This window comes from Ctenocephalides felis, unplaced genomic scaffold (assembly GCF_003426905.1).
Source record: "Ctenocephalides felis isolate EL2017-DRISC unplaced genomic scaffold, ASM342690v1 CF-g0.4_SCAFFOLD_00105, whole genome shotgun sequence".
NCBI classification, from domain to species: Eukaryota; Metazoa; Arthropoda; class Insecta; order Siphonaptera; family Pulicidae; genus Ctenocephalides; species Ctenocephalides felis.
Genome location: NW_020536259.1, coordinates 1 through 21238, shown reverse-complemented (window position 1 = coordinate 21238; position 21238 = coordinate 1). Strand labels below are relative to the sequence as shown.

The 21238-nt window shown below is 31.0% G+C and overlaps 2 protein-coding genes, 1 long non-coding RNA gene and 1 pseudogene across 3 annotated transcripts; 1 reads left to right on the top strand and 3 right to left on the bottom strand.

The window, feature by feature from the left end:
* Window positions 1-1752: 1752 nt before the first annotated feature.
* On the bottom strand, window positions 1753-11599 carry LOC113374809. The gene is given in 14 exon segments (XM_026614807.1): window positions 1753-2271; window positions 2510-2598; window positions 2601-2673; window positions 5429-5542; window positions 6253-6510; window positions 7227-7470; window positions 7950-8148; window positions 8217-8392; window positions 8453-8613; window positions 8703-8954; window positions 8999-9105; window positions 9152-10312; window positions 10841-10973; window positions 11427-11599. Coding segments are annotated over 14 exon segments (3495 nt in total). The 5' UTR covers window positions 11445-11599; the 3' UTR covers window positions 1753-1761.
* Window positions 11600-12482: 883 nt separating this feature from the next.
* LOC113374707 (protein arginine N-methyltransferase 7-like) lies at window positions 12483-15584 on the bottom strand. The gene is given in 8 exon segments (XM_026614714.1): window positions 12483-12735; window positions 12816-12970; window positions 13034-13236; window positions 13239-13808; window positions 13892-14051; window positions 14117-14367; window positions 14426-15001; window positions 15512-15584. Coding segments are annotated over 7 exon segments (2151 nt in total). The 5' UTR covers window positions 14985-15001; window positions 15512-15584.
* Window positions 15585-17284: 1700 nt separating this feature from the next.
* Window positions 17285-17667, bottom strand: LOC113374896. Its single transcript, XR_003367007.1, has 2 exons — window positions 17549-17667; window positions 17285-17473 (listed from the first exon to the last, which is right to left on the bottom strand). It is a non-coding gene; the product is annotated as an uncharacterized LOC113374896 (long non-coding RNA).
* A 650-nt stretch (window positions 17668-18317) lies between these two features.
* On the top strand, window positions 18318-20648 carry LOC113374605 (annotated as a pseudogene).
* Window positions 20649-21238: the final 590 nt, after the last annotated feature.

Below are 21238 nucleotides of genomic sequence, written 5' to 3'. Positions count from 1 at the left end.
CCCTTTTGCACAATGAACTTATGGGCTGTTGAACAAATAACGTGTAATAAGAAGTCCGTGTAGTCGGAGGGATGTCGGATTTTTAGCTCCGTGTAGTATGGGAACCGTGTACCCAGAGTGCCGTGTAAAAGCGAGGGCCTACTGTATTTGTATTTGTGTAGGTATGTGCTATGGGTATGCATTTGTATATTATATATATGTACATATATTTTTAATTATAATAATTTAAAACAATTTTTATAAACAAACCTTTTTCTTTCATAGAATATTTTTTCTTCTAGCGACATCTATTTTTCAACTGGGTCCTATTCCTTCTCTTTGCTATTTGATATTTCATGACTCGTCAAGTTGACCTTGATAGAGAATTCAGACTCCGACGGTCGTTGGTGGGGCAATATAATGAACTACTTGCAACGGATAACACATGATGCTAATTAGGTTTCTATATTTTAGATTTTAAATTATAACACACTGATGATGAGACAAACCTAGTCTCAAAACGTTTATTTAATAAATTAGTGCAAAATAGAGTGTTGTTTGTTATATAAAAAATATTTCAAAATTAGGTCAACAAAACTATTTAAGTAAATTATCATAATATAATTAGGTAAATTCTGATAAAATAATATAAGGTAAACAAGTGCTAAATTGCAAAAAATTTCACATCTGTATTTATACAGGAAACTTATTCAATAAAGATTGAAATTGATTACTTTTTAAATTGTTCAGCCAATCTTCACTAAAATGATCTGCAAGGCTTCTTCTCAACTGATATCTTTTGAATTGAAAATTAATCTAAATACCTGCATATGCAAAAAATATCAAATTTACCTCCTTAGGTATATAATTTAGGTGAAAGACATTAATATCACCAAAGTTTTAAATGCATCAGGAAATATAATTTCTTGCACATTTAATTAATTAGTTGCACATGTATGTTTAAAGCCAATGAAAGATTATTGTACTTGTTAACGATATATTAAAATTTATAATTTCATAAATAAGTTTACAACTTTTATAATTTATTCCTAATTTTAATATTAAATAATGTACAATATACAAAAATACAAATTAACTGATTAGGCTAAGCAGAAATAGTAGATTTACATTTACATGATCACTAAGCTATAAATCATTACATTAAAATATAAATAAATGAATGCAATTACATTTAGATCTTTATTGTAAATTCACAAGTTATAACAATGTAAAATGTTCCAGTCTTCTCAGAAGAAGCAAATAATATAAACTTTCATCTTATAATACACATGTAACAGACAATTATTATATATACACACATATATATATACACGTACATGTTTTATATACATATATATATATATATATATATATATATATATATATATATATATATATATATATATATATATAAACTTCCACACAAATTACTAACAAATTTAAAATCTCTAATATTGTATAAATTTTAAGTAGTTACTCTAATTTAATAATTATAACAATATATAAATTCTGTTTACATTATAAATATATATATATTCTATTTAAGATAAACGAATTTACTTCAAAAACTTATAGAAAATGACTATCTAAAATATAAAATCACTCAGGGAAAGTTGCAAGTTTTAACTTAAAGAAATCGTAAAAGTGAAATCAAAAAAATGATTGTTTACTATTACAAAACTGTAGGAACAACTACAAAAAGCAACTTGATTGTATAGAAAAAATTGAAAAACAAATATAGGCACAATATGAGAGCATTTCAGCTCCGATATGTCAGACATATCAATGAGTACGTTGGTTAACATTGTTAGAGGGTCCAATAGTATCGCACCTTCTATAATAAAGTAAATAAGGAACCCGTGGTTGTCTGGGATGCAACACCATATTCTCAGTGACTGCCTTAACAACACTGTCATCGTATCGTATCCAGCCATTAAAGCCAACATGGAACACATCGGTAATGTAATGCCCCTTTGAAGCTTCTTTTCCATCATGGTAAACAACTGCAAATAATTTGTATTGACGCTGTTTTACCGCATACTTCGTTTTAGTTGACATTAGCTTGGGATCTATTTTAAGGTCAATTGGAAAATCAACATTTTTTACTATTTTTGTACAACCATCTAACTTGTAATCAAACCACTTTAGATGTAAAATTAGTACAACTGGCAGTTCTTCTAAAGAGACTTGTTGCCAAGCCTCAACCTCTTGGTTTGTTTTAGAACAAGTAACACCTTCCAATTGATCACGTCCAACTAATAATTCCAATGCTTGTGAGACAGATGCCGCTTTCTATAATATAGAAAAAAATCTATTGAAACCAAATTATACAAAAATATTTTTTATACTATGAATGTTACCACTTCTGTATCTCACAAAACCCTTTGATGAATAGAAAAGAATCTATGCACCATACACAAATGAGATTATTTTTACTATTCCCAAAACTATGACCATGAGTGAAAATAAACTGTCAAACAGGTATCTTGTTTGGGTTCAATTTATAGATTTTCGTTTTATTTATACTTGCCTCTATATCTAATTGAAGTGTGAAAAAAGGCTGCACACTATCAGTCGTCAAATCGCCAGCCCTTTGAACTCGTGATCTTAATTGACCTCGAAAATATCACTAATTGGTGAACGGCCAAAATATGACCGCCTAGTTATAGAACCTTTATTTTTTGGACCCATTACCTATTTAAAAAGGTTTTTAGAATTAATTATAAAAAAATATAATTATTTTAGATTATATACATATATATATATATATCTATATATATAAAAGAGGATCGCCTTATGTGCTACCACTTATAACTAACGAACGGCTGAACCGATTTAGATGAAAATTGGCAGGGAGGTAGTTTAGAGCCAGGAGAAGGACTTAGGATACTTTTTATCCCTTTATTTCATTCTAATTCAAAATTAATTATTTATAAACAATCCATGTAGTTTATTCAATCTATGATACTATCAATGATTTCATCCATGACATTTACATTCGATTGTCAACTGTCATTCGGTGTTTCTGTTTTGATACAAATATATTAATATGCATTTCTTAATGACCATTATTTGAAAATTATTACGTGAATAATATAAATATTTTAATAGCCACGGAAAATTAATACAAAGTGGCAAATAAATCAATTCTTAATAATACCAAGCGATGCTAGATGGACGATGGGGAAATTTATTTCTTGAAAATGGAAATGTAATTATTTATATAATTAAGTATTTATGTATATTTGTTTATACGTATTTAAATAGAGTATTTGAGGTGTTTATATTATATATCAGCAATAAGTATAATCATCAACAAATTAATAAAAAAAATATTCTGAAATATAGTTTCTTGACATAACCTCAAAATTTGTAATAAAAATGTAAATAGTTATACATTAATTGTTAATTTGTAATTTCTTTATACATATCTTATAAAATGTTTCAGGTGTTTACAACTAATTGGCATATATATATTATCAGCAAATGTGCTTTGATTCGACAATAAAAAGGTCTAATTGAAGTAATCGACTACCTTAAGTTAACTATAGTGATAGAATATTAGTTTTGGTTCTCATATATTATAACCCAGCTATAAACCTCACGGAGCCCCAGACCTTTCCAGCAAATGCAAAATTGTCGAATTCGGTTTGTGCATTCTGGAGATATATCGTCAGAACTTATAACTCAAGAAGGCTGAACCGATTTAACTGAAAATTGGCTTTGGTAAAGTTGGTAAAAGTTGGTTCAGAGCCAGGAGAAGGACATAGGATACCTTTTATCCCGTTCGACTTCGAATAACAATAAGCAAATGACAGCTATGTAATCACGTATGGATGACAATTCAATATTTGTAAGGAATTAATAATAAAATTATTTATTTTAAATAAATAATTAACAATTATAATATAATGATAGTGCCATTGCCCATTCGTATAAACAGTGAAGCGAACTATGTATAACTCAGTATGGTTGACAAATCATATTTTTCTCAAACACAATGCTCTGAAAGAACTCATTTGTATAATTATGTACTCATTGGTATTTATAAAACCTTTTCTAGATTATTCAGATTTAGAACCTAAATTTGAAATCGATCAAAGAAACATTTTGTCGAATAGCTTATTTCCAGTTATAATTTCCTGAATTTATTCAAGAATGGATAGTAATATATGAAGATCCACGACCGAAGTGTCAAAAACCAGTAAAGCTAAGCATTGTTTAACAACAGTATTTGAATGTTAAGGGAAAATATGTATAATCAGCTATAACCTTGATTCTTATGACTTTGGTATTGGGAGATAAATGGTAATCTCTGAAAATCCATAGTAAAAGTATTTTCTTCCATTGGTAGTTTCTAGCAATTAGTTGAAAATGTAATTATTTTGTAAAATACTTTTGAAATTAAAATATGACATTAGACCTGCTTGCCATCTGGCCGTTCCAAGTTACCCCGTTATAGGGTAAAAAGGTCTAGATAAAAATTTTTTTAAAGACAGCAAAAAAGCACGTTTTTACAATGATGAAGTAGCTGGTAGTTTTACTGAACGTAGTCAGATAATTGTTCATTTGAAATGTGTCATTTGTTGTGATGTAATTGGTTTGATTTTCATAATAAAATTATATTTGCTTAAAGTCAAATTGGACCTTTGCGCCTTGCCCTGTTCTACATATATACTTTTTATTAAATTTACTTTTATTCATCGAATATTACTAGAAACTTTTCAAAAAGCAGGTCAAAAAAGAGATACTAAATCATTTTGTATCTCTCCTCGCAGAAATTTGAAAAATTTGTATAAGCTCAATAGTATTATTTACAATTATACACAAAATCCAGAATCCAAAAAAAAAATTTCAAAAAATTTGAAACGCATTCATTAATCGATTAAATGGAATTTGTAATGACTATATAAGTCGAAAGACCAACAAAGACTTGGATGAATTATGCCATGTTTTCTATAGAAAGTGTATAAAACTTTCAGTTTGGTTGTATTAATAAAATATATACAAACTAATGGGGTTTATTGTTTCTATAATATCTCATTGTATATAGCAATTCAAACAACACATCCTTACACAAAAAGTATTAATTTTTTAGATACTCTAGAAATTGTTTATAAAATAACTTACTTAGCAAAACAACGTTTGCCGGGTCAGCTAGTATATATATATATATATATATACATATATATATATATATATATAATGTATTTATAATTTTAATTTTAGGTTTGTATGTTTCACTACTATGTCATCACAAATGATTGTGATAACTACTCTCGGAAACCTTTGAGATTAGCCTATTCAGGAATTCAAGATCAAAACGACCCAAAAACCTTAAAGACATGTCTCAAATTTAATCTCTCACATGTGTAACGCCTCTATTGCCATGACAGAAGGCAAAGCTGCTGACTTCATGTGAGAATGTCTAAATAGATTTTAAGCTTACCTTCCATTCATCATCATCATCATCATTAGCATCATCATCACACTGTCTATGCCCATTCACCATATCACCATTGGACAGTTGAGCTTTTTCTTCAGGTTCTACTAGTTTTATGAGCTGTAAGTAATATTGAAGTATTTGAATCACTATAAATATTAAGTGAAAACATTGAGGAATGCCACGGTTCCAAAGTCAATTTGAAATCAAAAAATTAAATTGCTTCATACATGTTTTTACATAAAATTATATATCAATTTGTAGTACAATAAATAAATTATAATATGAGAAGAGTATTTATGAAATTAGATTGTTAAAAAAATGAAGGGAGGGGAGGCATAGAAAAGTTGGAAACTACTGGGATAATGTATCAAAGATTCCTTTGGTCAACCACTATAATAAAGTGGATTTCCATACACATTCAAAGAATTAATGTTCCCACCATCTGCACACCTTCAGAAATACCAATATTTTCTGAGGCCGGCTTAGTTAAGTGGGGTATAAAAAATTTATTATACATATACGTATGGTTTATTTTTCATGCAGCAAATTTAAGTTAAAAATGCTGAATCAATTTTGTTATAAAATCAGAATTATGTAATATTTTTCTGCTGGCATTTTCTTTGTAGCATACGTGTTTTACTTTAAGATAGTTTTGACTCAGTGCATTTGTGTAACTTTGTTAAAAATTACAAATTAAAGTAATTTATGATGCATGCCATATAATGTCATAGCCACATTCATACTCATTTGAGTATCATTGATTTAATAAATCTTTACCAAGTCTTAATTAATTATTCTATATTAATAAAGATCTAAAGTTAAATTACCTCCACCATTTCATCATTTAATCCATTAAGAAGGCAACTCAAAAACTCTTCTGCATCCTCTTGTCTTCCTTCAACCTGGAAAGTATTTGGATGGAAACCACTAAGCATTCTGTGAATAACCAATGGTTCAAATGGTGGACCTGTGGACACATCTGGTAATTCATCTTTACGCTGGTGACCTTTTTCACGACGACCAACTCGAGCACCAGGAGGCAAAGGCATAAACTCATAAGCTAATTGAGTCCTGAAATTGAACATCTTAAATTAATACATCTAATATTATGCAAAATTAAATTAATACAATGTTAAAAAAATATACATATATTATTATACTAATAAACTATCATAATGGAAATATTTATACTTTCAGATGGAATGGTTCCATAGAAGTTATGTAATTTGAGCCATATTTGACTCAAAATAAAATAGCAAGATTCTATTATAATATTCATGCAAAAATAAAGTTATTCCAACAGCAATGCAAGTATTTGGCATAAATACTGAGGATAATGTATCAAAAATTCCTTTGGTCAACCACTATAAAAAAGTGGATTTCCATACACATTCAAAGAATTAATGTTCCCACCATCTGCACACCTTCAGAAATACCAATATTTTCTGAGGCCGGCTTAGTTAAGTGGGGTATAAAAAATTTATTATACATATACGTATGGTTTATTTTTCATGCAGCAAATTTAAGTTAAAAATGCTGAATCAATTTTGTTATAAAATCAGAATTATGTAATATTTTTCTGCTGGCATTTTCTTTGTAGCATACGTGTTTTACTTTAAGATAGTTTTGACTCAGTGCATTTGTGTAACTTTGTTAAAAATTACAAATTAAAGTAATTTATGATGCATGCCATATAATGTCATAGCCACATTCATACTCATTTGAGTATCATTGATTTAATAAATCTTTACCAAGTCTTAATTAATTATTCTATATTAATAAAGATCTAAAGTTAAATTACCTCCACCATTTCATCATTTAATCCATTAAGAAGGCAACTCAAAAACTCTTCTGCATCCTCTTGTCTTCCTTCAACCTGGAAAGTATTTGGATGGAAACCACTAAGCATTCTGTGAATAACCAATGGTTCAAATGGTGGACCTGTGGACACATCTGGTAATTCATCTTTACGCTGGTGACCTTTTTCACGACGACCAACTCGAGCACCAGGAGGCAAAGGCATAAACTCATAAGCTAATTGAGTCCTGAAATTGAACATCTTAAATTAATACATCTAATATTATGCAAAATTAAATTAATACAATGTTAAAAAAATATACATATATTATTATACTAATAAACTATCATAATGGAAATATTTATACTTTCAGATGGAATGGTTCCATAGAAGTTATGTAATTTGAGCCATATTTGACTCAAAATAAAATAGCAAGATTCTATTATAATATTCATGCAAAAATAAAGTTATTCCAACAGCAATGCAAGTATTTGGCATAAATACTGAGGATAATGTATCAAAAATTCCTTTGGTCAACCACTATAAAAAAGTGGATTTCCATACACATTCAAAGAATTAATGTTCCCACCATCTGCACACCTTCAGAAAAACTAATATTTTCCGAGGCCGGCTTAGTTAAGTGGGGTAACAAGATTTGAAGATTATAAATTTAATATAAAATCGCATTAATCTTCAAATTGCTAATATCTATAAAAAATTACTTACATAGCATCTAGCACAGGGGTTGAGCTTTTGCTTTTCTTGGAGATTTGATGGGGTAATGCCTTTAGCAAATTATATAATGGAGGACAAGCCAAAAGAGCTTGCAAAGTAGAATTTATATAACAGTAGTTGGACCGATTTGTTAATCCTCTAGGTTGTAAGCTAACAGTTCTATTATCCAGATTGTACTTTGAAAGAAATTCTGAAAAAAATAGCTTTTGATACATGCACAAATATCAACTAAATAAAACAAATTTATACAAAACTTACCTCCAGCTCTGTATGAATTAGGATCATTTAAAAATGTTGAAGTATTGTCACTAGTAGTATGTACAGTAACTTGTGATTTATTGCTTTTTTGGGTAATTTGATTTTGAGCTCCTGCAGTCATGCTATTTTCTAATGGTTGCACCACAGCCATTGGTTTGATAACTGAATTTTTTGAAGATAAATCTCCTGGATTTATAGAGATGGAAGCTGAAATGGAATCTGATAAAATATCAGATTTGTTAAATAAACTAGCCCAAGATTTACTCTGTGAAGCAGCAACACTTGTTTCAGCTTGCAATTGTTCAAATGCTGGTTCTAAGCTTTTATTAACTTCACTGCCTTTATTCTCATTATTGTTCGGTTTAGTTGTATTTGATTTCACATTTATTGGTTTATTCTTTAATTCAGAGTTAATTTCTAATTGAACCCCAGGTATTTACTTTCAGTAATCTCATTTGTTGGTGGTGTATACAATTTATTATTAACCCACACTGAATTAGGAGGAGTTTGAGATTTTGGTCTATTGTCATTTATCTTGCTTGATTGGAGTTTCTGAACTTCCTGTGGTTGTAGAGCAGGAACAGTCATGGTATTCTCTTTTGTAAGTGCTTGTTGTGAGCTTTTGTTTTGTGAAGGTTTTGTTGATTTTCGACCAACTCCTGTTTTTACTATGTCTTTATTATTTACAAAAAGTCCCTTTGATTTTGGATTTGAAGCATGTTGTGATGAAGAGTAGATCTATTTGAGACACAGTCCTTGATAGGTGTATTAATTGCTGAAACAGCTGCAGCACCTGCAACAATAGCATCTGAAGCATCCATAACAGTAGCATCTCCAGCACCTGCAACACTAGCAACTGTAGCAGCCATCATATTAGTGTCAGCAACACCTGCATGATTTGGAATACTATTTTCATCAGCAACTCACAACGCCACCTTCAGCAGCATCCGCAACAGATGCATATTCTATTGGTTCTACAATAGAAGTAATAGCGGCTGCATTTGTAATTGGAACAGATTGCTTTAGGCTAACCTCTTTACTATTTTCCACAATTATGGATGAAGTCTCAACAATAGAAGGTGGATATTCAACAGAAATAGACGCTTTATTCTCATTACTATTTACTAAAACATCAACCTGAGAAATTTCTTCTCGAATTCTATTTGAATTTTCCGCAACAGTATTTGAGCCATCAATTCCCAGAGGTGTAATCTGATTGCTATCATCTAGTACAGCACCGTCATTCTGATTTATTTGAAAATCAGAAACTTGATTAGTAACTTCGGTTGGTAAACAATTATACATTTCCTCACCTTGAATATTCATGCCCATCATATGCTGATGTATTTCAGAAGCTTGGGGATACATTTCTAATTCACAACTTTCAATTTTGCCAGTAGGATCCATTAACTGATACTCAGGCGGTACACTCACAGGCGAATAAACCATTCCGGGATGAAATTGATATAAATGAGGCATTGGGGCATACATAGGCACATGTTGACCAACATAGATTGGTGATCCAGTAGCATGTTGTGCTAAATGGCTTTGAGGGCCAGTTGGATAATATGCAGATTGATAAGGTATGGGCATATACTGATAGTGATTTGGTTGCTGCTGCTGCTGTACATCCACCATGTCTTGTTGCACATGCTGTTGCTGAATTTGTTGTGACCTTTGCTGCTGGTAATCACGCTTGTTGTGTCCACCTCGACCGCGTCTTCCTCTAGGGTTATGCTCACGATTATGTATGGGTCTTTGAGATGAGACCTCAGGCATTTGCTCAACTTGCCCTTGAGGTATGAAGGGCACATAATGTCCCAAATAACCATGAACATTCACATTGGCAGTTACATTACCAACATACACATTACTCATAGGAGCTGGCTGCATTAGATGGTACATATGTGACGGAGAGGATCCTGGTGGTTGCATGTTGTATGGAGGAGCAGCAGAATATATTGTGTTTGGTGGAGGACATTGTGATCCAACTCCAAACTGAGGTGAAACTGCTTGATGATCCCCGTTCATTGAAAAGTCTGACTCAGATGGAGGTACAGAGGATCCACTATTTAATGTGGATAGCCAGTCAGATTCTGAAAATAAGCATATGCAACAATGTAAATACACATGTTTCATAAAAATATTATTTTTATGAATATAAAATTTATATGTTATCGAGATGTTGACTTAAATACAAAGAACTAAGCAAATACTTAGGCTATATTATGTTTAAACATAAATTAAACGCAAGAAGTATCTGATTAACAAGACTAGTTTAAAAACTTAAAAAAATTACATTTAATATATGAGCTATTGTTATATTGGGTTGTAATTGTCTCACCAATTTCTTTGATTGAAAGAATAGTTTCTCCAACAATCATACACAATAGTGAGATTATGTTCCCACTACGAGCACACCATACAAAATAAAAAAAAACTTTGCAGGTCGGCTTAGAAGTGTGGGGTATAGACATGCGGGGTATATATGTTTCTTTGAATTGTAATGTAAAGCATAAATCAATGCTAAGATAACAGTTATAACCTCATTTTATAAGACGCATATTAATTGAATTACTGAACTGGAATATTGAATAAAAAAACATTAACAATGGCAAACTCACCAAATGTACCTTCATTCCAAACTCCAGAGTCGGATAAATCATGAGAACTTTGCTCTGACGGAAAAAGAGTGTTGTTTAACTGGCAACGTTCACTTTCATCTATATCAGTCAGATCAAGAAACTCATAATACTCCTATAATTAGAAAAATTGTTGAAGGTTATTCCAGTAATAGGTAATACTTCATTATTAATTGAAAAAAATATAATAAACGTGATTTTTTTTCACATAAATAATCCTTAACCTCAAAATGCATGAAATAAATTTATGCACTTAATCGACATGCTGTTTTTAAGATATTAAAAGTTTCGAGACAACAGCAGTTATAACTTAAACAAAATAATTACTTCGCAAAAATAAATGTTATAGTAATTATTGAATTGTATCAAAAATAAGATTAGAAATATTTGAAAACCACTTGAGAATATACAGTTGCTTACATAATTTGAACTGAATCAAACCAAATAGCAGAAACGAAGAAAGTTCCATGCCATGAGGCGTAATGAAAATAAAATCCGGCATGGACATGAATATATTAGCCTATAAATATTACATAAGGATTCGACATGCTATTGATTTTGTACTCACCGATTGCCCTGGATCCATCGCCTTTGTAACTAACTCATTTCTGAAGTGTTGTTAGCACTTTTCGTTTACCGACAATTAATATATTCTACCACATGTAATCATCATAGTACCAAAAAAAAACCTACTAAATTACGGCGTACGGCCAGCTACAAGCACTTTTCGTCACCAAAAGACACAGGATATGCAAAACCGGATTACCAACAAAATCATACCAATTATGATTCATTTTGGCGCGACCGCGACATCATTAGGAAAGAAGTTGGCAGCACGGATCCAAACAAAATTTAAAAAACTGCGCCAACTCGATTAAAAATAGAGGTTACAAATATGATTCAACAACAAAATTCATAATTTTATATATAAATATAATCTTCCAAATAATATAAATTAAAAATTGTAAACTTAATTAAGAAAAAGGAGAAAAACAAAAAAACAATGCTATATTGCACTTAATACTAGATTAATAAAAATATAATATATTATTAATAATAATTAATAATATATTATATTTTATTAAACCACAAAATGCAAGGAAGAAATTACTATAAAAAACTAATTAATAATAAAGTAATTAATAATATTTTGCTTTTATCAGGGAAAACAGCAAAAAAAAAAAACAATGCAATCATAGGCCAGAATTATTAAAAGAAAACTTGTTGGCTCATCTCCTCACTTTGACAATAAACATAACATACATAAAATGATCATAATGACCAAAAAGCCATAACCATACTGATTTTTAAAAACAACGGGCAAAAAAGATGCAAATATAACTATGGCGCTCATAAAATTAATACTATCCCAAAATAATGCATACATTGGAAATATTCATAAATCTGAAAAAGGTATTTGACACAAATCACAATATTTCGATTACAATAATTTAAAATAACTTACACATTCTGACTTACTTCCTTGATTTACTAAATTAGATAATTATTAAATATGTAAATTCACACAAACCTTTTGTAATAATTTTCATTGCATATGGAGATTTAAGAATATAAATAAAATACTTTTTGGATGCAATAATGCATTTGATTTTATATTATATTTTTAACTTATTACATCAAAACCAAAGTGTAATTCTCCTTTCTTTATATTGCATGAAACACTGTATTGTAGAAAATCACACTGGTGAACCTGTTTTGGACTTGGTATTAAATGTACACCTTGTCTTGTAAACATATCCCATTTTATTCTATCTCCTACTTCGATTGCATTTTGAGGGCCTGTGCTCCATATATTCTTCGTTGTTCCATCCAAGTGCCAATCAACCCACAAAGCAATACCGTTACATACACCATTTCTGTTTAACAAATAAAAGCAATTAGTGATCAAATTAATGGTTGCATAATATTATATATAGATATATGTATATATACATACATTCCAAAATTTTTTTTGCCATTATAACAAAGTGCTTTAATTTCCTTTTCTGTAAGACATAATTCTAATATCTTCTCAGGTTTACCTAAGCACTTGCTTGGATACTCCCATAATGGTTGAGGTTCTACAATGCAATCAGTAAGATTACTTGAACTCTAAAATTATGAAAATACTAGATTTAAAAAATGCTATTTTAATAGCTTCTTCTAAATCCATACCTCGATAAGTTTATCAAAAGGTTCCATATCAAAACCTTCACATTTAAATAGTGGTGCTCTGATCTTATGCAAATCTCTGAACTCTACAGGAACCATCCAGACAACACCCTTTTCTGGAATGACCCTAATGTTCTCACTTTTTATATTTTCTTTAATATATGCAAAATAAGCATTATCCCAAGGAAGCAATGAGGATATAAATGAGGTTCAGCAAATATTAAATTTATGTTGTGTATGCAATTTTGAATTTTATCTGCATGATCTAATATTGTTACATTATTAAATTCATTGTGCGATATATAGTTTTGAATTGCTTTGGATGATAAATAATTACTCTCCAATACATAGACATGTTTGGCACCCATTTTTGCTGCACCTAATCCCAATAGTGAACCATCGCTTAGTACTAGGCATACTGTGTCTTGATTTACATGTTCTCTTAAAACTTTTGAGTACAGTTTATTTCTTCGTCCATCATTAATTTGACCAATTCGAGTTCTTGAATAAGCACAATGCATCATACACTCGCATATCGGTGCTTTAAAATCCAAACTGGTTAGTGGTTTTGATAATGGTAATACATTGAACCACATTGAATATTCATCATGAGAAAATAATAAATTAAAATATTCATTATTATTAAGTGCTACTTCATTAGGAATATAATAGAGAGCTTGCATCCAATGATCTCTCCATGGAATAGTTTCTTGAGGATATTTGCCATTTTTGACATCAGGATGAGCCCAAAAGGGTGCGCAGCTAAGAAGTATTTCTTCTAGAAATGATGTGATGAATTTCAATTAGTATATTCTTATAAAATTATTTATAGCTATCATTTCATTATTGTTAATTTCTTACTTCCTTCATCCATTGATAATGTCCACCACATGAAAACAAGTTGTGCAATACCATTTGCTTTACTTTGGGTTTTAATTGCTAGAGAATTATTCATTTTCAGTTCAGTTTTTCCTGACCAATCAAATGTTACTACAGGCACCGGATCAGATAATAAAGTCACCTATAGAAAAAGATTATTCAAGAAAAATATTTTACAATAAACATGTTCATTCCCTTTAGTATTACTTGGCTAAATGGAATTTGAGATAACTGTATGTCATGAACAGCTGCTGACCCGGCACAATTTTGAACATTATGTGGAGTTCTAATAATAATTTCCCCATCGGCATCTGCTAAATCCTTCAATTTATGCCATGAATGAGCTACAGGGCATTGCACAACTTGAGCATAAATTGTTCCTGAACATGGTATTACGATAGAATCCTTTTCTAATAAGTACTTATGTGCATGAATAAAAGTTCCAATAGCTCCTTCACCTATACAGAACCAAAGCAATTAAAAATTTATCAAATTTAGCTAATCAATGTAAAATACCTATTAACTCAGTATCAAAAACTTCTGTGACAAGAATATTAGCCCTCTGTTTCATATCGTAACTATCACCCACTATTATTTCTGTTGATCGTTTAGGAATTATCTTAATATTTTGGGAAAAACCATTGTTTTTAATAATATTGGCGGCACAATTTGCCATTGGTTTGAAAGACTCACAAGCAGTCACTGAATCTGCACCACATCGAACAGCCATCATTGACAACAGACCTGTGCCTGTACCTATATCTAAGACATTGGCCTTTTTTCCTGATGAATGCATTTTATCTATTGCACGTTTTAGAGCCAATTCATATTTCTGGTTTCTCTCAGTGTCATGAAGCATATCAGCAAAAGCTGATCTAGCAACTTCTTGATGATAGTCATAATTCTCTGGTTCTTGTTCCCACTCACATTTACCAGTCAATGGATTTAATCTTTGAGCAAAAATACTCATATTAGAAAATTTTGTTCCAGGCGTTTTTGAAAATATTGTGCAATGTTTTTGCAATAGTTTTTGTAAGAAAACAATAGAAGACTTTTTGGTTTTCAAGAAAAACATTTACTACATCTAATGATCTAATGCAAGGATGTCAAACTCAAAGGTGCAATCGGGCCGCATAAGCATGGTTTAACTCCAAGCGGGCCGCATAAGCAAGGGTTTAACTTCACGCGGGCCGCAAAAAAACTATATATATATATATATATATATATATATATATATTATATTAGATATTATAATATATTAGATATATTAATATATCTTTGCAATGAGTCTGTTGATTCGGGCAGTAGCACTAAATAAAAAAAAAAAACTAAAGCAATTAGGAAATATGCTTCATTAATCCATACGTTTCGATCTGCATCAAGACCGTCATGGTTATTATAAAATTACTATCCTTTTAATATTAACTATGAAATAAGCTTGACAGAGTCTGAAATAATATCTATTATTATTGATTACGGCTTGCTTATGAATAAATAAAAATAAAAATAAAATCATTTGTCAACATATGCGGGCAGCCGGGCCGCAAAAATATCTGCTGCGGGCCGCATGCGGCCCGCGGGCCGCGAGTTTGACACCATGATCTAATGTATACAGTATCATAACCTTAAAAATTGAAATTGCATGCGTCTGGCACACGATCCTCCTCGTAGTGATATTGACAGGTACATGAATCCTTCAGGCAGTGTTGCCAACATAAAACATAAAACCAAAAGCGTAAATATAAAGGCAAGTGCACCAACAACGAAAAGTAAAAACCTAGTGGCATCAACTAGAACTAGAACACCATAAACATCTAATTCTGATCTAGGTGAGACACTAACTCTGATAAAAGTTTTAAAAGATAACCATAGATACATAGATAAAAGAAGAGCATAGATAAATAAGGTGGTTTTGGGCTGGGTGGTTTATAGTAATCAAAATCTTATTGTGTAACACTCGATTGTCTAGGAAGTTTCATTGTTTCGTTTTCATTATATAAAAAACTTTTTATTTGTTAACGAGAAAAAACGGTTGAGTAATAGGGAACGGGCAAGCTCATAAAATGTCAGTGAAAACGCCATGACTTCTCGGGGTGGCGAAAAAGTGCAAACAAGGATTCCAAACAAGATGGCGTTTGACAGGTTTTATTTCGTATTTTGACAGGTTTTATTCAAACTTATGTGCTTGTTAAAGATGGTTATTGCTTCTTATAATCGCAATTTTTATTTATTTCTAATAATAATGCGGCATATCTGAGTCACCAATCATGTGCGTATATTAAGTGAAGAAAGCGCATGAATAAGAAAGTGAATTTTGTTATAATTAACGTTAGAAGAAATAAATTGCTTCGTTGGATAGATTCATTGAGGTATGTACTCATAATTAAAATGTATTTGCTATTGACCACCATATTAAAACAAACATGTGTTGCTTAAAGGTATGATAAAATTTTCAGACAAGGCCATAAGATATTTTATGATTTGCATGTTGTGTTATCAGCTGAACAAAGTTTAGATCTTTCTATTAGTACTTTGTTGCAGAATGAATCTCATATTTGATAGGATGTCAGGACTTACAGGATTTCTACACTGCAATTTGATTTGATTTAATTGTTTTGTATTATTGCATTACTGCAGGTATGTTTTGTTTTATTGCATAAAAAGATATTACTTTTAAAAGTTTTAGGAAGCTATTGTATCAGTATATGCACGGTTGAAGAATTTCTCCAAAATTTTATACCGATGAGCAGTATTTGCTAATATTGATAGAAGAGGGTCTCCTCCATAGATTGGTAATTATTTGTGTGAATTTAATATTACATACCTGTTAAAATTTTATACTTTAAATTATATGCTCTCAATGTTTTTTCTTTCAGATTAATTTAGGTACATATAAGAAGTATTCATCTTTGATTTCCAAAAGCTTTCAATTTATGTATTACATATAACATTTATGTACAGTTAATATTATTATACAAGCTAACAGTCATGATACATATATATTTAATCTAATATAAATTAACATTTCTTTCATTTACCATCCCCATCTTATCCAATAATGAAAGTTTGAAGATTCACCAAAATAGGACATAAAAAAACAATATTTTCACCAGAAAATTGATAGTCCTTTGGTATATTACATAGAAGTTTTAAAATTTTCATTCTGTGTATGACTCATTCTACATGTATACGCACACTAGCTTCAAAGTGAGTTTAATTAATATCTCCTGGTGAAATAATCCGTTTTAAATTTAATTTTAAACAAATAGCATATGCACAAGTACTGCTATATTTATTAATTTGTCTAACTCAGTCCATATTGATGAAAATCCTGACTATAAAGTACAATTAAAAACTTTGTCTTTTTTACTCATGAATTTACCTTTGTCAGTTAATACAGCACATCCAGATTTTACTTTTTTTTATTACGCCCGAGAGTACATTAATTTGGGTTGGAGTGATTCTGCCTAAGCCCACATTATTAACAAATGAAATAAAGCCATCTGGAGTGCAAATAAATAAGAACCTACTTTCAAATACCCTGGAAACTACCAACGAATGAATCTGAAAAGTAAAACCTAAAGCAATATAACTAATTTCTAACTTTCATAATTAGTGTTTTCTAAGAATCAAACTCACAAATGGATTTTTAATAATGTTTTTATGCATGTAAATATGATCATTTAAGCAAATATTGATTTAATTTACTAAAGCCTCTTCAAACTTTGAACTTTCAATATTTTTCTGATTGAATATCCTTTCCTGAATGTAAATAGTATGCATATTGGTAGTAGCAAACAAAATTTATATTTTGAATTTCATTATTCTTACCTCTGTTATTGTAAAATCATAAAAAATAAATGATGAAAATATGTAAGAAATATGAATTATTAAATGTTTAACCTAAAAATGCACGTTTTACGTCAAAACAAATATTAGTTGACAGCAAATTCAACTCATAAATGTGTCATCCGCCATATTTGTTGGAATCCAAGTTGCACTTAAAATCCGCTAGAGGAGAGCTTGCCCGTTCCCTATACGGTTTACCGAATTATCGCTTATTATTTTTTAACCATCCATAGATAAAAATACATCTATATGTGACTAAGTAAATATACTGAGTGACGCTTTGTATACGTCAAATTTATAAGTTTGTGTTTTGTCGTGGTTTTGAGCAAATACTTTTGAAATGTAAATATACAAGTTGTTGGTATTACCTTTCGATATAGTTTGCTTTTAATTTTGTATGATTCACACAGGTATAATCGTGAGCGAAATGGACGAGGAGGTGGAAGTGGAGGCCATTTTCGTGGTGGTTCAGGAGGGCGTTCAACTTCTGTGAGATCCACTGCAACTCGTTTCAGCGGTGCCAGATCTTCTACCGATCGTGGCAGTAGTGGCCGTAGTAATAGAGGAAGCTCTAGAGGTAGTATGGTTCGCAATGGAGCTCAAAATAGAGAATCCTTCAAAGACAAGCAGCCTGGTGATAGATTGCGCAAAGTTAGATGGGACAGCTATGAACTACAACCGTTCCGGAAGGATTTCTATCAACCACATCCAAGTGTTGTTAGTAGACCTGCAGAAGTAACAGAAGTATTTCGTAATAAAATGGAAATAACTGTTAAAGGTAACAATGTTCCCAGCCCCAATATATATTTTGAAGAAGGTAACTTTCCTGATTATGCTATGTATGAAATAAAGAAGCAAGGATTTGAACAACCAACAGCTATTCAAGCTCAGGGTTGGCCAATTGCACTCAGTGGCAGAGATATGGTTGGTATAGCACAAACAGGTTCTGGTAAAACTTTGGCTTATATATTACCTGCCATAGTTCATATTAACCATCAGCCGCGACTTCAAAGAAATGATGGACCATTGTTCTAGTTTTGGCACCTACTAGAGAATTGGCACAAACAAATACAGCAGTAGCAAATGACTTTGGCCAATCTGTACATGTTAGGAACACATGTATATTTGGTGGAGCACCAAAAGGCCCACAAGCAAGGGATCTTGAGCGAGGTGTGGAGATTGTTATTGCAACTCCAGGTCGTTTAATTGATTTTCTTGAACGAAACACTACTAATTTACGACGTTGTACTTACTTAGTATTAGATGAAGCAGATAGGATGTTAGACATGGGTTTGAACCTCAAATAAGAAAGATAATTGAACAAATTCGTCCAGACAGACAAGTACTTATGTGGTCTGCTACTTGGCCAAAAGAAGTTCGCAATCTAGCTGAAGAGTTTTTACATAATTATATTCAGATTAATATAGGGTCTTTGAATTTAGCTGCAAATCATAACATATTGCAAATTGTTGATGTTTGTGATGAATATGAAAAACAGAACAAATTAACAAGATTGCTTACAGAAATTTCTTCCGAGTCAGAAACTAAAACAATCATTTTGTGGAAACAAAACGAAAAGTGGATGAAATAACTCATGCAGTTTGCAGAATGGGTTGGCGGGCAATGAGTATTCATGGTGATAAAAGTCAGCAAGAAAGAGATTATGTTCTAAACTCATTTCGAAATGGCAAAGACGGAATCTTAGTAGCCACAGATGTGGCTGCTCGTGGTTTAGGTAAGCAGAATGGTAATAGCAAGTCAGGCGGTGCTCAGGTGAAACAGTGTGTCGTGTGTAAAACCGAATGGCGTGGCAATGGCTGTTCTTCGCCAGACTGGTTCCTGATTAATCCCATCAATCAGTCATAATAGTCTTCAGCAATACATTTGGTTTCAATCTAGTTAAGCCTATCTTTATCTGATCATTTCAGATTCTCGATTAGGATTTATTGATATTGTAATGAGCATGAGGTTCAATATTCTGAATATGAGTATTGTAATTATGTACAGAATAAGCATTGTGAAATTTCACAAGGTCCAGTTATGTATATTATGTATTAACAGTCAAGTTATGTATTAACTTGTGTTCATGCTATATATGATGCAAATTATGTAATCAGTCTGGTCGCTTTCACAGAGTTATATGTTAGTGACATAGGCAAATTGAGGTCAACTGCCTGTATGTACCAGCAAAATGAAGATGGTATCTGTGTCCCAATGTGATAGTTATATAACACAGCAGCCACGTTTTTTCAAGCTATCGCCACACAATACTCACCTATATCGTCTGACTCTCAAAAATAAATGTTTGCATTAAATTGAAACATGTGTAATGAGTGAATTTTGGTTTATAAGAAGTAAAATGGGAACAGCAAACTATAGTTGAAATATGTAGCAAAATAAATTCAGGTAAATAGTTTAGAACACACAAAAGTGTTTTTCTGATTATATTTGGGTGATATTGTACAAATTTGTACAATTTTTAAATGTGTTATATATACACACTTTTACAATTCATATTATCAGTTTTTAAATATATTAAAGACAATCTTTTTATATTATAATATTAATAATTCTTTTTTATCATATTATCTTAATAATTTCGATGTCCATTACACATTATCAGTGTATGCAATCTTCTTATATCATTTATATTTTTATAAATTAACTTGATAACTATTATATAGATGTCGAAGATGTTAAATTTGTGATAAACTATGATTACCCATCTAATTCTGAGGATTATGTGCATCGGATTGGCAGAACAGGCCGTTCACAGAAAACCGGAACAGCCTACACACTATTCACAGTACAAAATGCAGCTAAAGCTAATGATTTAATTGCTGTGTTACAAGAAGCAAATCCCCCCATTATTGTCAACCCTATTTGCTAGCAAAGCTGGAAGTGGTTTTGGAAGAAGTAATTATAATTTTTGAATTATTTAATTCTTGAATGCATATATTTTTATAGAAAATTTAGTTTTTTTGTTTTAATAGGTAATTAAATATAGTTTCTTCAAATTATTGCAACGCAACAAAAATTTACCCTTCAAATTTAACTAAAAAAAAATTATTGCAGATAGAGGTCGTTTTTCAAAATCTGGTGGTATGCCTGCAAGAAGAGATTTTGGACGCTCACAAAATAATAATCGTAATTCCAATACAAATCACAGCCATTTACGCGTGGTGGGAATTCTCGATATTCAAATGGGGGAGGTTCTAAAGAAGAATGGAATAGTAGAGGAAATAAAAGCTATAATAATGATGTATCTACAAGATCCACCAGGAATTCATATGATCAAAATACTAATAATTTTCGAGTATCATACACAAACACAAGCGTACCTCCCCCTCCTTTAGGAAGTTTTCCAAACCGATCTACAAATGGCACTTATGGAAGTTCAACAAATGGAGTATACAACAGCATTGGAAATTCCGCATCAAAATATTAATTCTGCACCTAATATTTTATATTTTGCTATAT